The following is a 23,130-nucleotide window of genomic DNA, read 5'->3' on the forward strand; positions in this document are numbered from 1 at the left end:
CTCTGGTATTTCCATTACACATATGTTGCACCTTTTTCAATTGTCTCATGGTTCTTAGATATTCTATTTCCTTTTTTTAATTCTTTTTTTCTCTTTGTTCTTCAGTTTGGGAAGTTTCTATTGACTTATCTTCAGGCTCACAGGTTTTTGGGTTGGCCATGTCCAATCTACTGAGGATCCCTTTAAAGGCATTCTTTATTTCTCTTACAGTCTTTCTGATTTCTAGTATTTTTTTAAATTTTTTATTCTTAGTGTCTCGATTTCTTTGCCTGGGTTAGCCTTCTTTCCTTGTGTATTGCCACTTTTTCTATTAGAGCCTTAGCATATTAATTATAATTACCTTAAATTGCCAATATGATAATTCGAAAATCTCTGCCATATCTCAGTCTGGTTCTGATTATTGCTTTGTCTCTTCAGTCTGTGGTTTGGGTGATGGTGGTGGTGGTGGTGGTGGTGGTGGTGGTGGTGGTGGTGGTTGCTGTTGTTTATATTTAGCATGCCTTAAAAGTTTTTGTTGAAAGCAAGACCGGTTGCATCAGTTAATAGGAACTGAGGTAAATAGACATTTAGTGTGAGGTTTTATGTTTATGTGGCTATGAGTTATGCTGCGTTTAATGTGTGCCTTAACTGTAGGTGTTAAAGGCTTCAGTTTCCTCTAATGACCTTTTTTCCCCCTCGTTGTCTTTGGGTTCCTTTTAGTAATTCCTTTTTAAACAGAGCTTGTATCAACCAACTTATGGTTACCAGATGGGAAGAGGTTTGGGGGGCTAGGTGAAAAAGGTAAGTGGATTAAGAAGTGCAAATTGATAGTTACAAAATAGTCACAGGGATGTAAAGTAAAGCATAGGGAATATAGCCAAGGATATGGTAGTAACTATGTATAGTGCTAGGTGGGTACTAGGTACTAGACTAGTCAGGGGGATCACCTCATAAATTATATAAATGTCTAACTATGCTGTACACCTGAAACTACTATAAAATAATAGTGACATTCAATAATAATTGAAAATTAGAAAAAATAAAATATTATAAATAAATAGAGTCTATATCTTACAGCTTTCTCAGTTCTAATCCACTGTTATTATGCTAGAGCCCTATTGATGTGGTGATGAGGTATTGGGGAGAAGTATTCTATAATCTCATGATAAAATTTCACTTTTGTAGTGGGCTTGAATGTAAGGACTAACTTTAAGAAGAGTTTCTTAGCCTTTATTTTTCTTATGTGAGATGAAGTCTAGAGGGGGCTTGAGTTCCTCAAGTCTGATAAGGCTCTGGTAAAGTAATTTTCCTTGAGGGCAGGCCTTTATTAAGGACAAAAGAAAACTCGGGGCATATTTAAAAACAGTTACTTTCTTCCTCCTCCTGCTGGAAGTGCTAGGAAGTTTTTTCCAGTCTTTGCTATGAGAACCTGGTAGGATTCCTGGAAGTAAAACTTAAAGTGTGGGCTCTCCTCAGCGACTTGGACCACCAGGAGATTTTAGCTTTCAAGATAGTCCATACTAAGCTTCGATCAATTCGTCAGTTACTGCTTAAGTATTCCTACTGGTTATTAATTCCAGAAATTATTTGTGATTCCCTGTATTCAACTGTCTCTCCAGTATTCAGGGAGGCCTTGTGAGTTTAGTTCTCTGATGATTTATAGAAGAGTTGTGAATTTTCAGTTTGTTTAGCTTCTCTTGTTCTGAGGATGGGAGTGACAACTTTCAAGCTCTTTATGTGCCTAAGCAGAAATTGGAAGGTCCTCATCCTTATATTTTTCTTGCTTGTGTGTTGTCAGCATGATGTTGACTTTTAGTTTATAATTGAAATATATAAATAATGTGTGATGACATTTTATCTTTTTCTTTTTTTTTTTTAAGAAATGGGACCCAAAAAATATCCGGTGGGGGAAAAAAAAAAGAATACCTATAAACTGTTTTTTTAAATTCTGTGTAATTGGAGGAAAGGACTCAATGTTGACTCTCTGGGTTGCCAAGAATTTACATTCATTGTTTTTAGTACTATGTTTCTTGGCCACAGTGTTCTTTGAATGAGCCTCAGGATAAAGGGGACACTTTAGAGAGGCTCTCCAGCTTACCTTTAACCGTAGAATCTCTGCTTTTTGCTTTATATATAAGGGTTTTCAGTCATATTATGTTTGAAAATAGAGTTCTGCTGCTATAAAAAACATTTGAAAGAAACTTTTTAAAAATATGTTGCTCCTCATAGATACCTAGTTAATAGCTGCTACAGAAAAGATGAACATAATCTATATTGTGTTTATATTTAGAATTGCATTATTAAAAGTCATACCAGGAATTTGGAGGACCTCAAATTTATTCTACACAAACATTTCCAGAGTCAAAGCTATTCTGTCTAGGAACCAGGGACTTTGATCTGTACTAATAAAATTGATATTCCCTGCCAGCCAGACATCTACTCAGGTGATGTTCAGGTTCAAACCAGTACGTTTTTACTGAAACTTAGTTGTAGTTTCTCCTAAAGATTCTAACGTAAGAGTTTATTACTTCTGTATAAGCATGAATAATATTTTTGTGTCAAGATAAGGTCTGAATAATGGTTACTCTGATGGGAAATAACAGAAAACAACAATGGACATCAATCTCACTATATATTACAAATTAATAAAAACTTATAGGTAGCTAGAATTTGTATTCTCAATAAAGATATTTCTACTTCTAGAATTATCATCAAAAATTCATAGTAAATCTTTTAATTTCTTCTGGTAATTGAAATTTCAGAAATAATGTAGTCAATTTAAAGAGTTAAATGAGAAAAAAATGAAATGTTTAACAGAAACATATGGCACTTTTATACATTTTATTTTAATGTAAAGAAGTATTTAAGACTAGTTGAGTCTGATATATAAAACTGCCATTCTGATGATTTGTAAATATTTGATAAGATATCCAGAGTGGAAATTTGTAATTCATGATACTGGGCCTTCATCAATGACTGCTTAAACTAGTTAAGTTGCCAGTTTATGTTGAAATTAATCAATGGTTAAAGTGATCAACAGCTTGGATTACATGGCAGTGGGAGAATAAAATTGAAATTTATATGATAGCATCTTGTCTGACTTCTGTCATCATAAAACCAGTACCTTCAGAGGATTGATGCTTTGCCCTCTGAAAGTTTTATCACATTAGCACACTGTCTGACACATAAAAGGCTTTTAATTAATATTTATTGAGTGAGTTAAATGAATAAAGATTAACCAACTTGATTCTGTAGTCAAAAGTTCTTTGCTGACCTACCTTGTTGGCATCTTATGTTTCAACTGTCAAGATAACAGTCCATCATCTTGGCTGTTTTTATTTTACATTTTATAAAAGATTTTAAGTAAAAGCTCTAGAATCACTAGGTATTTTGCTAATATTATCATACTTAGAATTTGAACTAGTAATTAGCCTTTATAAATGTGAAATTAATTTCATATAATAGTATTTTGCGTAGCATTAGTTTGAGAAGTATGTGTTCCTTGGGGCTTACCTACTGATCTGCCATGAATAAAAATATATTAGGAAAACCCAAAGTTTCTTCCATAGTTGATGGCAGAATTTCTTTTTTTTAATCTTCATTCTTCCAAACACTGGATGCCAAAGAATACTTAAAGATGGTACCCAAAACCAAAAAGTTAAGTACCATGAGACAAATTTACCAAATTGTGTTTAAGTCCTTTTCAGTGTTAAAATATTTGGGAAAAGAATTTTCTAGGATGAGAAACTAGCTTGTAGTTCACTAATAAACTTTATTTATTCTTTGGAAACTGCATAGAATAAGGAGAATTATGTACCAATGCTAATTTCTTAAACATAATATACTTTAAGATTTGTTTTGTCAAGAACAGTGTGAGGTGGTACACTGCCATATCTTTCAAGGAGTCCAAGAGAATATCCAAAGTCTCAAATTCTCATTAAAAACACACAAATACACATATCACCACTCAATTTTTATTTTATCTCCAAGCTTATATTTAGTTTATTAAGTATAACATTCTTGTAAAGGCTAAATTGTAGAAATCCACTCCCATACTATATTTCAATGGAGGGTACATACTTTAAAGATATATTTAAACAAAGTCCTTGAGAATACATTTTCTTTTTTGCTGTGTAAAATATGTGACTGCTTCACAGAGGTTAGTGGGAGCTGGTGGATCAAAGAGCAAATACAGAAATCCTTTCCTTTATCATTATTAATATAACTAATATTGTTATTACTATTATCAATTATTAGAAGGAAAGGAGGTGGAGCCAAGACAGTTGGTTTTGGCTGTTCTCCTTTGGAAACCTCTTCCTATGTTTGAGGTATTTCCCATAATTTGAGTCTTACTAGGAGGAAGGAAACAAAAACGGCTGAATACTTGCTTCCTCCCCCACATTGCTTTCTCCCAGATATGCCAATCAATCAGTTGATCCTCCCTGTGGCTTTGAAATCTGAACTGACTGGCAAAGAAGCTGAGGGTGGAATATTCATTCTTGTAGCAATAGCAACATTTAGTTTCCAAGAACACCAGTACTGATTTTCGGCTATCCAGTTCGCACTAGTAATTTTCAGTCCTGTATTAAGGCAATAAGTTAAGTTTTTTTAATGGTGAAGTTAATCGCCTTTTTTTCGTTTTGAACCCTTACAACTGAATATGACAAAATTAAGTTAGTCTCCCAGGAAGATTGTTGGTTTGGGTTTTTTCCCAAAAAATTACAGCAGCTTTTACTGAATCTTATTTGAAAATGAAATAATGCCTACCCTGATGTTTCTTTTGTCACAGAATATTATCTGTGTAAAACAATTAGATGTTAAGGTTTGAGGGAAAAAGTAATTGTTCTACAACTAATAATATTGCTTTTTTAACTAGAATATGTTTCCAGTGTAGATTTTCGATGTATAGTAGTATCATTTATCTGCATTTATTAACATTTAAATGCACAACTTTTAAACTAAAATTTTTCTGCAAAATGTTATATGTATATACATATATGTACACATATGTGTGTATGTGTGTGTGTGTATATATATATATATAAAATTTCATGTATTTTAAGTCAAATTAATTTTTTTTGCAGCAGCAGCTGCAGCAGGAGGGCTATAGAGTGGTATGGAATACATTTTGGTCAGCAAAGAAAAATAGCCTGCCATGAACTTAAGCAACTAGGAAAACTCTAAATAAAACTATCTGAACTAACTGTTATCAGCCCTTTTATTTATGTTTTAAAAACGAAACAATTTTAGCTGTATAGACACACGTTTATTTTTAAATTGTTCTTTTAAATATGGTGAATTACTAAATATATTAAATATTATGTATTATTAATATAACCTACACAGATTGTAGGCTTTTAAATAATAAAGTCTTAAGGTAGTAGGAAAAATGTACTTTATTTACTTCACTTATGTGTTTAGGATGCCTAAGAAATTATTTAATAGCAGTAAATGTGATAATATTAATCATAATATAAATTACACCAATAAAGTAATAGTTGTTAGCTGTATTTTATTTCAGGTAGAAAGTATTTTAACCTTAAGCATCTGCTTCAGGTAGCTGGAATCAGGAAACTTGCACTTTGTAGCCTTATGTGAATAATTTGTTCTGTTGAAACAAATAGGTTTTCACTAGAATGAAAGAAAAAAGAATTTGGCTAAAGGGGATTTAAATGAACAAGTAAAAGCTAATCCTGAGCTTCAGCAGCAGTTATTTAAGTAACGAGCAGGGGACTAGCCATTATAAATTATACAGATAATGTAAATGTAATTGAAAATAATATATATCTTTGAAAGATGGCCAATGACTGAGAAAAAAAAAGTGCCAGATATAGTTACTGTATTAATGTATTAAATATTTATTAAATTTTGCATTGTTTTGCCAGATATTTTAAATCTAGTTCCTCTCTTGAAAAAGTAACAGGATCAAAGAAAAAGTATTGTTTCTGTTGATTTTAATCAGAGTAGCATATATATAATCACACTTAAGTATAGGATTCAAAAGAGGGGATTGTTTATAACGGAACACAATAGAATTCAGCATATAAGTGAAATAGTGGCTACTTCTGACTAGGATCCAAGAAAAGGAAAGGAAAAGATGAGTAATCACAGAATATTTAATGCAGAAAAAAAGGAAGTTAAGGAATCTCTAGTCAAGTTAAGGTCTTGCGGTAATAAGCCTTCTCTTCCCACAGAGCCATAAAAGTGTAAGACATTGCCCTCAAATTCGCAAACTCACACTAATACAGGGGAAGACAAGCTCTAAAATAATAAGGTTGAAGTTCGTGTTTAATAAAAGGTGAAAAAGTTTGAAGCAGTTTCTATGGGGAATGTATTCAGAAGCAGAAATTAATAAAATTAGTTGTGAGTGATGGTGAGGGTCACTTGACAGTAGGGAGCATTTGGAATAGTTGTGGGAAAGGTCTCAGGTCAGCTGATCAGTAAGATGGGCAAGGTGAAGAGAGGCTACGACGGCTGCCACGATGCCGACTGCTGCTACTTACTCTTGCTCCTACTACTGCTGCTACTACTGATGATGATAATAGCTCTCACTTATTGTTGGCCTACTCTTTGCCAAATAAGTTTACGTGTATCATCAAATTTAAGCCTCATAACCATCCCGAAAGCTAGATTAACAGTAAGTAAAAGGAGTTTCAGAGAAATGTTATTTAACCAGTGCTTCCACCTGTGGTTATCCTCATCAAGGGGAAGGGGCACTATTCACATTGTACAAGTCAGAAATTGTGTATTTGTAACAGTTTCTCAGGAGATAGCAGTAAAGTATCATAAGGAAGGCCATTCTTTTCATTTGTACAAAGGAAACATATGGCTTGTACAGCGGCAGCAGCATATAAAAGCATATCAGTAACAGAGAGAGAGAGAGAGAGAGAGAGATTAAAGAAAATACACCAAAATATAAGCAACCTGGATAATTGAATCACAGGGAATTTTTATTTTCATTTGGACACTCTTGAGCTTTTCCAGAAATGAACATGTTATTTGTGAGGGTTGATTATTGATGGAAAGGAAAATTGTTCTAGACATACTGATAAGCAGTAGTGGCGTCCCATTGTGTCTCTTATTCTTTCCCTGCTCCATCCCAGAGGAATCCATAAAATTGTGAAAAGTCAGTATCTGTTTTACATTGAAATTGCACTTAAACATTTTAAATCCAGATATTCCGTTTAATGGATTTGGAAACCTTAACTTCTTTCCACCTTCATATGATTTTTGCAACTAACTTCATTTATTATATTAGAACTTCACCTTGCACTCTATGAATGGTTTGTATGATGTAAATGGTTAGATAAATAGAGAGAAAATAGACTTAGGTTGAGGGGAAGGGCAGTAGACAAGAGGGAAATAGTAGACTCTGTGTTGGGAGGTAGTGATGAGTTCTTAAAAATCCCTGTTGTCTTAAAACCATACACACACAGTTGTATATATTTAGTAATTAAAATTGATTTAAAGAAACACCAACTTTATCCTTTTTTCTTGTGGCTGTTAAATTAATTAATTTTGTGTATTGTAAATAAACTTGATTCATTTAATATATTGCAAAGTAGTTTAGAAATAACTATCATTTTGAATAACTGTCATTTTAACTATCATTTGACTAGTATACTACTAGTCATTACTAGTAGTAGTACATTTCAGTTTTGGTTTATGTGTATGTCTGTGTGTATATAAACAGCTTTACCTTTTCAATTAATAATTTAATAGTATTTAGGTAAAATCTTAGAAACATAATAAGAAATGCCTCCTTGTGACAGTTATTAGTCTGTATAACAGAGCTCCATTCATATTTATTTCATATTAATGAAACAGCATTGTGAGTACAGTAGACCTCCCCTTATCCACATAGGATACCTTCCAAGATCCCACAGTGGATGCCTGAAACTATGGATAGTACCAAACCCTGTTATATAGTATATTTTTTTCCTACACATACATACCTAGGATAAAGTTTAATTTACAAATTGGGCACAATAAGAGATTAACAATAACTAAAAATAAAATACAATAATTATAATATGTACTATAATAAAAGTTATGTGAATGTGGTCTCTCCCTCTCTGAGAATACATTGTACTGTACTCACCCTTCTTCTTGTGATGATGTGAGATAATAAAATGCCAAACATATTTCTGAATCTGCTTAACCATCCCTTACGTGATACAAGGGCTTGTTTCAAGGGATTCGTTGCTGAAGTCTTGTTCAATGCTTTCTGGCACAACACCTTGCCATCAATTGCAACACATTTTCTGTTCATGTCTTCCACCCGCAAATTTAATGCCTTTTCCATACTAACTACGCACTTAACATACACGGTGGCTGTAACTTTTGCAGTTTTAGGTACAATAGCAAAACTAGCAGGAATTTTTTCCCTTCTTTGCAATTTCATGGATAGAAGATTCCTTCTTACTGTAAATTTTAGCAACCTCAGCATACAATTTTTTTTCTTTCCTTAGTAAGTTGAGAACTTTCACCTTTTTTACTCAAAGAAAGCACTTTACAGCTTCTCTTTGCAAATATTTTCTTCCTTTCAGTAGATGGCCTTTTCGTTTTGTTGATGGTGTCCTTTGCTATGCAGAAGCTTTTTAGTTTGATGTCATCCCACTTGTTTATTTTTGCTTTTGTTGCCTTTGCTTGTGGTGTCAAATCCAAAGAATCATTCTCAAGACCAATGTCAAGGAACTTATCATCTGTGTTTTCTTATAGGAGTTTTATGGTTTTAGATCTTACATTGAAGTCTTTAATCCATTTTGAGTTAGTTTTTGTGTGCAGTGTAAGATAATGGTCCAGTTTCATTCTTTTGCATATGGCTATCCAGTTTTTCCAGGACCATTTATTGAAGAGACTATCCTTTCCCCATTGTATGTTCATGACTCATTTGTCATAAATTAATTGATCATATATGCATAGGTTTATTTCTGGGCATTCCATTCTGTCCCATTGATCTATGTGTCTGTTTTTATGCCAATGCCATGCTACTTGATTACTATAACTTCGTGATATAGTTTGAAATCAGGGATCATGATGCCTCCAGCTTTGTTCTTCTTTCTCAAGATTGCTTTGGCTAGTTGGGGTCTCTTGTGGTTCTATACAAATGTTAGGATTATTTGTTCTATTTCTGTGAAAAAATGCCATTGGAATTTTGACAGGGATTGCATTGAATTTGTACATTGCTTTGGGTACTGTGGACATTTAAACTATTAATTCTTCAACTCTATGATAGTTTCACAATAAACTTTTAGTAGGTATTTATATAGATGAATATGAGTGGTATGAAATATTTAGTAATCTATAATGATTTTTTACATTGTGTTTTATAATTCAGTATGCGATTACTCTTATTAAAATTCATTTTAATATGTCCATCATTTCCTTAAGGAATATGAATTTGAAATATTGTATATATACTGCACATCAAAAATTGGTTCAAATACAGATAGACAAGTTTATATGACATTCATAAAAAACAAATCCTAAAAGAGCTCTGCCGTAAACTTTAAAGATATTGATTATACAAATATTTGAGTTACTAGCTAGTAAGTAAAACCTTTGAATGTATTCTTTGCTATCTGGATTCCAGTATTCTTTCTCATTGCTATGTATTGTAATTAATAAGAGAGAATAGTATCTGGCTTTCTTCAGGTTTGTGTACTTGGCCACTTACCTACTCAGACATTTGTATTATTAAGCCCCAGGGTATATAGTGAGTAGGGTATGATATTGGAGAAATGAGAGACATGTGGACTTCTTCAACATAGAGTATGAAATGTGAATTCAACGAAAAAGCCAGACTTCCCAAAATGTTTAGCATTTAGATTGTTAGATTGAATATGCTGGAGTTTATTATATGTAATATGAAACCTAGTAAATGCTTGAACAGCTTCTAAAAGTACAATAGGGTATGGTAGTTATAAAATAATGTGCTATTGTGTTTTAAAATGATACTTCATTCACTTTCAAGAGATTCTTAGCTGACCTTCATTGAATGTAGGTAATTGAGAATGAAGTATATTAAACTTAACACAAATTACCAAAAGTGTTCAGTACAGTTGAATGATTTAACTTGGAAATATATGCAGAGAAATTTGTTTCAAAATATTCTTTGAAATGAAATGAACTTGAGATTTGCTTGCACTATTTTGCTTAATATTTCTGTATGTTGAGCTGGAGCATTTGTATTAGCAGAGCAAGATTTCTATTTTAAAGAATGTATCCAAGTGTCAGAAAGTTTCTACTATTATTTTTTTGTAGGTGGTTTCAGACACCCTCACAGGTTTTCTACCACGCAGCAACTGAACATGGAGGAAAAGATGTATATCCAGGGCAGTGTCTTTGGGAAGGTTGTGAGCCTTTTCAGCGACAGAGGTTTTCTTTTATTACCCACTTACAGGTACACTTTCTTAATACTCTTTCTTTGGTCAGTAACTCATCTGGTTGCATTAAAGTTCTTGATGCATATTCTTTTCCTTCCTCTTTCTCAAAAAGGATAAGCACTGTTCAAAGGATGCCCTGCTTGCAGGATTAAAACAAGATGAACCAGGACAAGCAGGAAGTCAAAAACCTTCTACCAAGTAAGGAACATGAGTTTACCTCCTGTTGTATGTACAAAAAGTAAAACAGGAAACTAGGCAAAACAGTACAAATGAAAGACAAGTGAGCATATTGGAAGAGGGGAAACCTGGGTTCTAGTCCAGCTCTCCCATTAACCAGCTATGTGACCCTGTTTAAATTGCTAAAAATTCTCTAGGCGTTGCTTTTCATATTTGATTGGACCACATGGTCTGGAAGTACCATATAGCTCTGACATTCTGATTCTACTTTCTAGACAAGTCATTGGAAGTAATGACAGATGCTTCGTAAACTGGAACTATGTATATGGCTCTTTGTCCTTTCAGAGAATAATTGAACATGTATTTGATAATGGCAAAGAGATTTCTTCTTACAGCTATCCCTTTGAGTGGAAACCAAGGTGGCAAGTAAAGGTCCTATATAAGAGTACACATTTCACATTTACTCTATGGCTCTTCATTTATCTTTTATTTCATGAACACAGACTTGTAATGCATACAATCAAATTCTGAGTTGGTTGTATATTCCTGTAAGGTTCTTGTTAGATTTAAATAATATCTCCTGTCCTGTTTCTAACTAAAGCCCTTAGTTGTAGATTCTGTAATCTAAATAATATTTTTAACTCCCAAAATGTTAAAATTAGTTTGTCACTATTTATTAGGGAATTCTGAGAACAAGATATAGTCTGCAACTTCACAAAGCTAGAAATACAGAGAACTAGAAATACGGGAACACAGAAGCTCCTTACATAATTTATTCATTCAATTTCTATTAAAGAACATCTATTATGTGCTAGACACTAAGATAAAATATAGGGTATATGTGAACAAGATATATTTTGCCATTCTTAAGTAATTCTTACTATACAATACAAAAGTGAAGATATGCACAAAATGCTACGAGAGTTCACCTAAGTCAATCTAGGAGACCAAGATGGCTTTCTGACAGAAAGTGCATCTAAACTGAGACCCAAAGAACAAGGAGTAAATAGCTGAGGGTCTTCTAAGCCATAATCATGAGTTTGAATTTTATCTTAAAGACAATAGAAAGACATTTTTCTGCCAGGTACCTTTTTCTATAATTTTCACTGTATTTAATTTGTATATATTATATAGATTAAAAGAATATGTTGGAATATGTTTGGTTTTGCTCAAGTTTGGAGAAAGTGATTGTTGGTATATCAGTTACTATCAATCAAAAATCTGTCACTTATACATCACATCTAGTAAGTTTATATGTATACATAGATACCTTTTTCTATAGACATAGATATACATACAAACTGGTGTACAACGTAAAGATTGCTTTTATGTTAACTTATTTAATATTCTGAATTAGTTTTCTAAAAAAGTACCAGAAATATCCCGACTTTACAGATGTGAAACCTGAAGTCTAGTGAGGCAAACTGAAATATTCTAAGTCACGCACTATAAATAGTGTCGGAAATGGACACGGTTTCCTCACATGCAAGTCAGTTCTCTCCTCCACTGCCTCACCCGGATACAACAGCTATTGATGCACTTTTTCTGCTTGGCCAAGGAAATCTGGAGTAGTTTGAATCTGATTTTATATAAAATCCATCTCTGCGGTCCCTCCATTCTATGTCTTTCATAAACGACAGTAGAACTATACTGAACGGATGGATTAAAATTATTAAATGATGATGAAAATAAGATTATGTAACAAAGCAATAGTTTGAAATGTAGTGTTTAGCATAATTTCATATTATTGTAGTAGGTTATCTTTTCCTGGATGACCTATGCCTGTACCAATACTTTCCTAGGTAATACTATTTTACTCTTAGGTACTGTTCAGTAAAAATAATCTGCAGCTCAAATTGTAGACTGTTTTCTTCTTTATTAACATCTTCACATTACATTAAAAAATGTGAACTCCACAACTATGATATGCTATGTTTCATTTTTTAATTAAACTTATTAGGGTAACATTGGTTAATAATATTTTATAAGTTTCAGGTGTACAGTTTTATAATACACTATGTGTATATTGCATTGTGTGCTCACCACCCAAACCACCCAATGTCTAGTCTCCTTCCGTTACCATATATTTAACCCGCTTTACTCTCTTTGTACTCCCCCCACCCCTCTTCTCAACTCTAGTAACCACCATACTGTTCATATGGACGAGTTTGTGTTTGTTTTGTTTGTTCTTTGTTGCTTTCTGTTTTACATCCTACATAATGAGTGCAGTCTTGTCCTTTTCCATCTGACTTAATGTCGTATTTATTTTGATTGCATGTTTACCAGCACAGTAACTTTAAAGATGGACTATACTGGAACATCTGTTGTTTGCTTTAAAATGAGTAGATTGGAAAATAAAAGACTTGAAACCACCTTGATACTAAGAAACCCTTTGCCTAGACTGACACAAAGAATAAACATTAATGCTGGACAATGGGAGTTTTTATTCATCCTGTATCTAAAGTTTCAAAGTAACCACCATGGGGTTGACAGGTTGGGCATTGTCTGTCTGTCTGCAGCGTCATGTTAACTGTCTGTTTCTTTCTCTGATCAATTTAGGCAGCCAGCTGTAGGGGGCACAAGCTCAACTCCTAGAGCACAGAAGGCCATTGTGAACCATCCCAGTGCTGCCCTTATGGCTCTTAGGAGAGGATCAAGAAACCTTGTCTTTCGAGATTTTACAGTAAGCAAGCCTTGAAAGCCTTATCTGTAAAGGTGTGAACACTGTATGATTTAGATCTTTATTCTTTTCCTTTTTCCTTTCTTTTTAAGGATGAAAAAGAGGGACCAATAACTAAACACATCCGACTAACAGCTGCCTTAATATTAAAAAATATTGGTAAATATTCAGAATGCGGTCGTAGGTGAGTAACCTGTTTTCTATAGCCAAAGCGAATTTAGATTATTTTACTTTTACATACCAGGTAATAAGATTAGATATCTGTATTTTATTCACTGTGTTTTCATAAATTTTGTGAATATGTCCAAAAGCTCATCCCAAGGTCAGGAAGTCCATCATGCTCTCTTAAAAACCAAAGTAGACACAAGTTGAAATAACTAAAAGGTGTTCCTTTAACATGTTTTATTTGGTTAATTTTCTTGCTTGCCATAGAATTTAGAGAAAAAGTATATTTAGAATTAGAGAAAAAGAGAAGACTTGGGAATTTCTTGGGGGTGGGGGAAATGGGCATTTGAATTGTGTGGAATGAGAGTCAAATTCAGTTTGATAATTGGCATGCTAATGAAGCTATCAAAGTCATGGATATTAATTAGATTCACTATAATACACTGAAGTTTTAAAAGTTACTTTCTAATGGACTTAACCTACAGTGAAGTCAGGATTTTATGAATCTATAGAAACTAGAAATAATAACTGTAATCCTTAAGAGAGAGCAGACGTGGAATGTTCTGCTGATGCCTTTTGATCTTGTCTTCCTTGAAGCTGGAACTGATTCTCTAGTATTCCTCCTACATCTCAGTCTCCTTTGTTGAAAAGTTGTCCTCTGAGGCGTCTTGCTGTCCAGATAATGACTTTCTCGCTGAGTCTTTCTCCTCTTACATACTATTATTAATCCCATCCCCTAAATATATCTTGAATCTACCTTAGTTCTCCTTCCTGCCATTTTCCCTTGCAGTAGGTCTTTTATTATATTTTCTTCCAATAACCTTCCAAGTGGATTTTCCAAACATAAAATAGTAGTATCAATTATTATGCAAAGGATAAAAAAGCAATGAATTTGACTATATCAGATTTGAAAACTGCTATAAATTAAAGATGATTAAAACTAAAGTTAAGAAAAAGTATTTGTAATGACAAAAGTTACCATATTTACTGTATCAAGTATTCTCAGATGAATAAGAAAAATTCTTAACACGCAAATTTTTAAAAAGCAAAGGTTTTCCAGAAAAAAAAAGAAATATGCAGGTTTAGTAACCATACCAGCATCTCTCTGTGTCATTTGTTACTTGATTTCTTCCCACCTTCTCACTGTATTATCCTCCCCACCTCTCTTTTTGCTTCACAACCTACGTTTCAATTTCAGCCAATCCAAACAACATGCAGACTCCTTATCATGCTAGATTCGTTCATGTCAAACGTTTGTACCTTTGTTCCAATGCTCGCACTATTCTCCTTGCCTATAATGTCCTTCTTCCTGTGTTGCCGGCCTAGTGAATATCTGCAAACTCTTCATGATTAAGCTGACATTAGCTTCTGCATGCCACCTTTCCTCTGCTGTGTTCCCCTTCCCCACCAAGTTTATTCTTCTTTATTTTAATAACATGTCTGCCTTGTAACATTTAATCTTAATATTTTGTAAATAGTTTTAATGTGGCTTTTTCCCCCTATTGACCTGTGTCCTGACTTTCTCTGGTTAATCTTTGTAGCCTGAACACCTAGCCCAACACAATGCCCAATACATTATAAATAATCACTACTTCCTGTTCATCGTTTAGGTTTCAACTCAGGGTGACCTCTTCCTTTCCTGACATCTTCCTTACTACCCTACCCCTGACCTAGAGTGCAACAGGTACTCTCTACCTCCCCACACATTCCAATACCACCTTAGATGGTGAGATCTTTGAAAGCAGGGATTGAATTTTTTGTTTGTTTTTATTCCTTAGTGCCTAACATGTAATGTTGGGAATGTAATAGTGATTCAATAAGTATTTGATTGATAGATGGAAAGAAAGAAGTCTCACAAATTCATTTTTTTCGTAGAGTTCTGTCTGGAATTTGTGTAGGCAATTGGAATTCTAAATGTAATTTTAATAACTTTTGCTTAGGGCTTTTCCCTCACATTTTAATTGCATATTCTTAGGCTTACAGTAAAGCCGCTTTGGCTGGGTCTAATATAACTTTTGAGCCAAAAGTTTTCATTTTACTATTTTTGTTACCTTACTTAACTCTGAACATCCCAAATATCTTCTGGCATCTTCAGTTCCTATGATCTTGGAATAGCAGAAGCAAAAGAATTAAAGCAATCCATTAAATTATTTCCAGTGATAAGAAGTTTTGCTTGAGTGAAAATACCGACATAGTCTGGCAAAACTCACATATGTGAAGAAGAGAGTGTAGGAAATCAGATAGCTGCAAAAGATAATTCTCTGTTCATACGTCTCATCTCTAGGGGAATAAGTTATATGGTGTGATTTTTTTTTTTTTTTTTTAGACTAAAGCAAATTCTATTTGCAATAAGAAAAGTCAGGTCAATAGGAAGATACATGGAAATTTACCTTTATTCTTACAGTACAATATACTGAACAATATGAAATATCAGCTTTTTTTTTAAATTTGAAATTCAGAATTTGATTGGATAGCATAAGATGTTTAAATACAGTTTATCTCCCTTCTGATTAAGCTTGAGTTCTGGAGAATATATGTCTTTTGTTTTTTGTTTTTTCTTTTTTTTTGATGTATCTATCTTTTATCAGTGTAATACATGGGTCTTATTTAAAAATCAAATGATACTTTTCTATACACTAATAATGAACTGTCAATAAAAGAAATTAAGAAAACAATTCACTTTACAGTAAATCAAAAGAATAAAGTATTTAGGAATCATATTAACCAAGGATGTGAAACACTTGTACACTAAAAACTATAAATCAGTGCTGAAAGAAACAAAAGAAGACATACATAAATGGAAAGACATCCTTTGTTCATGGTTTGAAAGACATAATATAGTTAAGATGTTAGTACTACTCAAAGCAGTCTACAGATTCAATGCAACCGCAATCAAAATCTCAATGACATTCTTTTCAGAAATAGAAAAATCCATTCTAAAATTTATATGAAATCTCAAGGGACTCTGAATTACCAAAACTATTTTGAAAAAGAACAAAGCTGGAGGATTCAACACATCCTGATTTCAAATTTTACTACAAAGCTACAGTAATCAAAACTGTGTGGTACTGGCAAAAAAAGAAAACATTGCCAACAGAACGGAATAGAGAGCCAGGCATAGGTCCTCACATATATGGTAAAATGATTTTCAGTAAGGATGCCAGTTCTCCATTCAATAAGGAAAAGACAGTCTTTTCAACTAACGGAGTTGGGAAAACTGGATATTCTCATGCAAAAGAATGAAGTAAGACCCTTACCAAACACCATATACAAAAATTAAGTCAAAATGAATCAAAGACCTGAAAGTAAGAGTTGAAACTATAAAACTTAATGACATTGGATTTGGCATTGATTTCTTGGATATGGCACTGAACACACAGGCAATGAAAGAAAAATAAATTGAATTGAAAAAATAAACAAATGGAACATCAGATTTAGAAACTTGTGGTGAAAAAGGACACTAAAAACAGATGAATGGAAGAACATAATAGCAAATCACATATCTGATACAGGGGTTAATACTGAGAATAAAGAACTAAAACTTAACAACAAAATACAAACAAACCAAATAAAAAATGGGCAAAGGACTTGAACAGACATTTCTCCAAAAAAGATAAACTGGCCAATAAGTCCATGAAAAGATGTTCAACATTATTAATCATTAGGAAAATACAAATCAAAGCCACAATGAGATACCACCTCATCCCCATCAGTATGGCTGTTACTCTCTCTCTCTCTCTCAGACACACACACACACACACACAGAGACACACACGTGCACATGTTCTCATGGATGTGGAAAACTTGGGACCCTTGCACATTGCTGATGGAACTATAAAATGGTATGGCGGTCCTCTAAAAATTAAACCTAGGATTACCATTTGATCCAGCAATTGCACTTAGGGGTAGTATATACACAAAAGAACTAAAAGCAAGGAGTCATAAAGCTATAGCAGCATAGCCAAAAAGTGGAAGGTGGAAGCAACCCAAGCCTCCATCAACAGACGAATGGAAAGCTAAAATGTGGAATATATAATGGAACGTTAGCCTTAAAAAAGAACGAAATTCTGATATATGCTACAACATAGATGAACCTTGTAGGCATTATGCAAAATGAAATCAGGCAGACACAGAAGGACAAATACTATCTGGTTCCACATATATTTCATTGGAAGAATGAAATACATAGAGATAGAAAATAGAGCAATGGTTACCAGGGGCTTGGGGGGAGGGAGGAAATAGGGAGTTACTGTTCAGTGGGACAGAGTTTGGTTATGAGGTGATGAAAAACTTCTGGAGATCGAAAGTGGTGATGGTGGTACAGCAATGTGAATGTACTTAATGCCACTGAACTGTACGCTTAAAAATGGTTAAAATAGTAAATTTTGTATTATATGTATTTTACCACAATTTAAAATTAAAAACAACAATGACAAAGGACAGATTTGGGGAATAATGGGAAGTGACTGCTAATGGGTATTTGATCAAAAATTGGTTATGATGATGGTTGCACAATTCTGTGACTATATCAAAACCACTGAATTGTACACTTTGAATGGGTGAATTTTTTAGTATATGACTTAGATCTCAATAAAGCTTTTGTAAAAATTAATTTTTTTAAATTAAATGGTACTAAAAAGTATATAATAAAGCATAAGTGGTCCCGTACTCCTACCCACCTCCCAGGGAAAGCTTTCAACAATTTGAGGTAATTTTTCTGGTATTTGCCTCTATATTTAAAAATAATATGCTTAATGTTACTATTTACCAATTTTACACATTACCAGTTGGCTCTCTTTCTGAAGAACTGAATACTCCTAAAATCTCTGTGGCTCCTATTTTTCCTTTTCTCATAATATTGTTACATCAGTTTTTTATTAAATCTTAAGTAAGATTGTTGTCAGGTTGTTTGATGCTAAGCCAAGCAAGTACTACTCTTATTACATTTTTCTTTCTCTGTGTTTTTCTGGGGTTAATGGTTGCCTTGCTTTTTGTTTAGCTTTCTGTGGGCCTAATGCTGATATTTCCATGTATTTCGATCAATATCTCTGAAGCCTATATATAAGCTATCCAGTACTCAAACACAGTTGTTAAACCCCTGTCAGTTTTACATCTTATTCCTTTTATAGTCTAGACAGCTTGCTTTGCCAGTCTAGTACACAGCTATTATTGGGAATTCCTTCTATGTTGAATCCATTTTCCTTGAATTCCACTTCCTTTACTTGATTTATTCCCTCATCATGCTAAAGCACATCCTTCAATAATTTTAAGATATTGCATGTCTGAAAATGTTTTTAGTCTACCCTTACTCTTGGTAGTTTGGCTAGATATGGAATTCTAGATTGGAAAATCATTTTCCTTAAAAATCTGAGGGCAGTGCTCCTATGTCTCTAGCATGCAGCTTTGCAGTTGAGTCCAGTGACGTTCTGGTTCCCATTTCTTTGTATGTGATCTATTTTTCCCTGCTCTGGAAGCTCTTAGGATCTTTTTTTTTTTTTTTTTTTAAATGTCTGCTCTTCTGAAATTTCATGATGGTGTGTCTAGATGTCAGTGTTTTCTTGTCACTGAAGGGGGCATTTCATTTCAGTGGATCCTTTCAATCAAGAGATTCATGTCCTTTGGTAATGGGAAATTTTCTTCAATGTTTCTTTTTATAATTCCCTGCAATTCATTGTTTCTATTTCCCATTTTTTAATGTTTCTATTTCCCATTTTTTGGATGCTAGACCCTTGTCAATTGATCTTCTAATTTCCTTTTCTCTCTTAGCTTTCATTTTTTTCTGTTTAATCTATTTTCTGGGAATTCCTTTAACTTTATCATCAAATCTATTGAATTTTTACTTCAGCTATCCTGCTTTAATTTCTAAGAGTTTTTTCTGACTTGCCAGTTGTTACTATTTTATAACATCCTGTTAATATGTTGAATATAGTGCCTTCTCATCTCTCTCTGAGGGTATTAATTGCTAGTATTTTTGAAGTTTCTTCTGCTCCTGGTATAGCTCCCATTTCCTCAAAATTCTTCAAATGTCTGAGGATTTTTGGCTTCATTATAAAATATCTACAAGTTGGAACCTCCAGGCGGGTGATTTCTACTTGTCACTGCTGATTGCTATTTTAGGGTGACCCCCGATGAGCCAATCTGTTTATTAGAAGCCCCTTCCCCTTGTCAGTTTCGGTGGAGAGATTGTTTCTCCAGAAATGAATCTCTGATTTTCTTGCCTTTGGAGGTGGGCAGTTTGGAGGAAAGTCAATGTGAGGTCCTGCGTTCTGGAAATAGAGTGGAGGAGGGGTCCCAGGAGGCTATTGCGTTCAAGTATGTTCCCTTTTACCCAGTCCCATTTTCTGACCAATTGATCCCTCACCCCTAACCTTCACTGTGTCTACGTCTCTGTAAGTCCTAAGCCTTCCTGGTTTAGTTTCTCTAGAAAATAAATTTATTTTACTTATTTTGGGAGGGAAAGGAGATAAACTTGTGTTCAAGCTGCTGTTTTCCTAGAAACTGATTTGTGTCTTAAATTGTTTTCACTAATGCTACTTACAAATTATTTCTTATTTTCACCAAGTGCATTAAAGTGACACATTGTTTATGCTTTGTTAAAGATCAAAAAGGAACTTTTGAAATATAAAATTAAAAAAATATCACTTTATACAACAAAGCAGGAATATTTCATTTTTTGTCTAGTGAGTGCTTGTTTAACTTTTTAAACCTCCCCCAAAATAAAAGATATAAATTAGTGTCAGAAATGAAATTGTTACCTTAAAATCATCCTGGTGGTTAAATTTAGTATTTTTAGTATTATACATGTGACATAAAAATAAAAACTTTATCAGTTTGAAAAATATTATGATTTTATTAAGTTTTTTTAACTAAAGGCTTTTTTCTTTGTCAAAATGTTTATCGATTATAGAGAGGAAATAATTTGATACCACTTTGTAAGTTATTTTTAAATCATGCTTTTATGACTTTTTTTTACAGAAATTTCATATTTGATTTAAAACTTTGTTAAATAAACTTTTGAAGTAAATTTTGTCTGAAGAAAAGTACAAAACACAGAAGTGTAAAGCCCAATGAATTACCACAAAGCGAACCACCCATAAAACCAACCATGCAAGTAAAGACATAGAACAGCAGTGCCACAGACAGAGTCCCTTGGAGTCCCTACCAGTCAGTTTTTATCCCGTCCTCCTCTAGGACCACTCTCCTGATCCGTGACACCACAGATTAATTGTGCCTGATTTGGAACTTTATATAAGTGGAACCATGTAGTATGTATATATTCTCTGTGGTAGCTATTTTTTCTTAGCATTGTTTGTGAGATTCATTCATGTTATTGCATGTAGCAGGACTTTGTTCACCTTATGGCAGTATAGAATTCTGTTGTATTAATATACTCAAATTTATTTTTTTCATTCTACTTTTGACGGGCATATGGGTTGTTTTCCAGTTTGAGGCTATAAGAAGAATGCTGCTGTAAACATTCTATACATGTTTTTTGGTCACATATGTACATATTTCTATTGAGCTTTTATGAAGGATTGGTTATTCATAGGATATTACAACTTTAGTACATAGTGCCAAACATTCCAAGGAAGTTTTATCTATTTACATTCCCTCCAGCAATATATGAGAGAGTCTCAGTTGCTCTACATACTGGTCAAAATTTGGTATTATAATTTTAGTATTTAATTTTAGTCATTCTTTTCAGTGTGTGGAGTATCTACGTATGAAAAATACATAAAAGCAAATATCCAAATAACCAAAAACACGAAAAGATGCCCAACTCCGTCGTCATCAATCTCCTTTTTTTAGCTTTGCTTTGCTGTGGTAAAATGACTATAGTCCCCACATGTTAAATTTTGGCTTTGAATTTCTGTCTTTTCCCATAAACTGCTTCCTTAAAATGTTTTTCATTCAAAATTTAGAAGTCTTCATTTCCTTTCTTTGCTCTTTTAGTTCCTTTTACCCATGGTTATTTTAATGAAGGCACTGAGGTTCTTAGGTAATTTCTTGCTGGTTGATTTCTTTTTTCTAACATATAACGTGAAAATTTCATACGTAAGGCAAACTTGGAATAATTTCACAGTGAACACTCATACCAGTCACCTGCTTTTACCAGGGACATTTTACTAATACAGTTGACCCTTAAACAACACGGATCAGGACACTGACCCCTGGGCAGTCGAAATCTGCGTATGACTTTTGATTCCCAAAATTAATTAACTACTAATAGCCTACTGTTGACCAGAAATCTTACATGAACATTGGATTAACACACGTTTTGTATGTTATATGTATTATGTATACTGTATTCCTGTAATAAGGTTAGAGAAAAGAAAATGTTATTAAGAAAATAATAAGGAAGAGAAAATACATTTACAGTTTTTACTGAAAAAAAATTAGTGTATAAGTGGACTCGAACATTTCAAACCTTTCTTTATTATATGTTTATCCATCCTTCCATTTCTGGCTGATTTACTACTTTTCTCCTCAAGGTTAAGCATCACTCTTTTCTTTAGTAGACAATCTCTCTCTGTATATACCCAGCCACATCAATACTATAATTTTTTTTGTAAGTTTATAAATTAAAAAAAAAAGCTTCTTTTACAGTTAAGCTAAATGTTGCCTGGTTTCACTTAATGAAGAGAAAGAAACTTCAATCATACCTTGAATATAATCTTTATTTTCAAGTCATCTCTTAAAAGCAACCATTTTGTTTCTCTCCAGCTGTTTTCTGACATGATCTGAATTTTTATTTCATTTCATTTCATTTCATTGTGGCAAGGTCACTTAACATGCGATGTACCTTCTTAACAAACTTCTAAGCGTATGATGTATCGGTGGTGACTGTAGGCAGTGTTGCCGGCAGATCTCTACAGTGTCTTCATCTTGCTCAACTGAGACTTTCTGCCCATTGATTACTAATTCCTCATTTCCACCTTCCCCCAACCCCTGGCAACCACCATTCCACTCTTTGATTCTATGAATTTGACTATTTTAGAGACATGATCTGGGTTTTCTAGAACGTGAATGAAGATTGATACAGAATTATGCTGGGCAGTCTCCTGTATTTAAAAAGGTACTCTGGAGTAAAGGCAAATAGTCAGAAATGTTGCCTGATTCTGCCTCTACTGTTTAAGCTAGAAAGTCATTTCAGTTTGGGATACCTCAAGTTGGCCTCAGTTTACTCATCTGTAGATTGAACAGATTAAACAGATTAAAATTGTTTCCGAGATCCCTCTTTCTTCAGTGCTGTTAACATTTACTGGGTGTGAAACTATGTATTGTTTCTTTAAAAATTTTAGTTTTTAGACTTATAAAATCCATAAGGAATCAGCACTGTGACCTTGGATACTGACGCACTTCTTTTTTTTTTTTCCAGGTTGTTAAAGAGACATGAAAACAACTTATCAGTGCTAGCCATTAGTAATATGGAAGCTTCCTCCACCCTTGCCAAATGCCTTTATGAACTTAATTTTACAGTTCAGAGTAAAGAACAAGAAAAAGACTCAGAAATGCTGCAGTGAAAATAATTCCACTTCTATAGTGGGGAACTCGAAGAAAGTCAGATACATTTCACATGTTGTTACTGAAGAAAGCACCAAGTCTTAATGGAACAGAGACCATAGAATGAATTATTTTATCTCCTCCCATGATGCTGAGAGGAAGCTTCGTATTCTGATCTCTGAGCGAATCCCTTTGTTCTCTGTTTAAAAAAAAATCTAAAAAGAAAAAGAAAAAAAA

At 33.5% G+C, this 23,130-nt stretch overlaps 1 protein-coding gene across 1 annotated transcript in view; it reads left to right on the forward strand.

Annotated features, from left to right (window-relative positions):
* Positions 1 to 23,130, forward strand: part of ARID2 (AT-rich interaction domain 2) — a 149,467-nt gene extending 126,337 nt beyond the window's left edge. Inside the window, exons 17-21 of the mRNA XM_074325806.2 lie at positions 10,246 to 10,384; positions 10,480 to 10,565; positions 13,104 to 13,227; positions 13,317 to 13,408; positions 22,769 to 23,130. Coding sequence (XP_074181907.1) covers positions 10,246 to 10,384; positions 10,480 to 10,565; positions 13,104 to 13,227; positions 13,317 to 13,408; positions 22,769 to 22,913 — 586 coding nt within the window. The 3' untranslated portion in view covers positions 22,914 to 23,130. The remainder of the gene's footprint in view (positions 1 to 10,245; positions 10,385 to 10,479; positions 10,566 to 13,103; positions 13,228 to 13,316; positions 13,409 to 22,768) is intronic.

The sequence above is a fragment of the Rhinolophus sinicus genome, chromosome 1, assembly GCF_057876585.1.
Source record: "Rhinolophus sinicus isolate RSI-liver-muscle chromosome 1, RSI-T2T, whole genome shotgun sequence".
Lineage (NCBI taxonomy): Eukaryota > Metazoa > Chordata > Mammalia > Chiroptera > Rhinolophidae > Rhinolophus > Rhinolophus sinicus.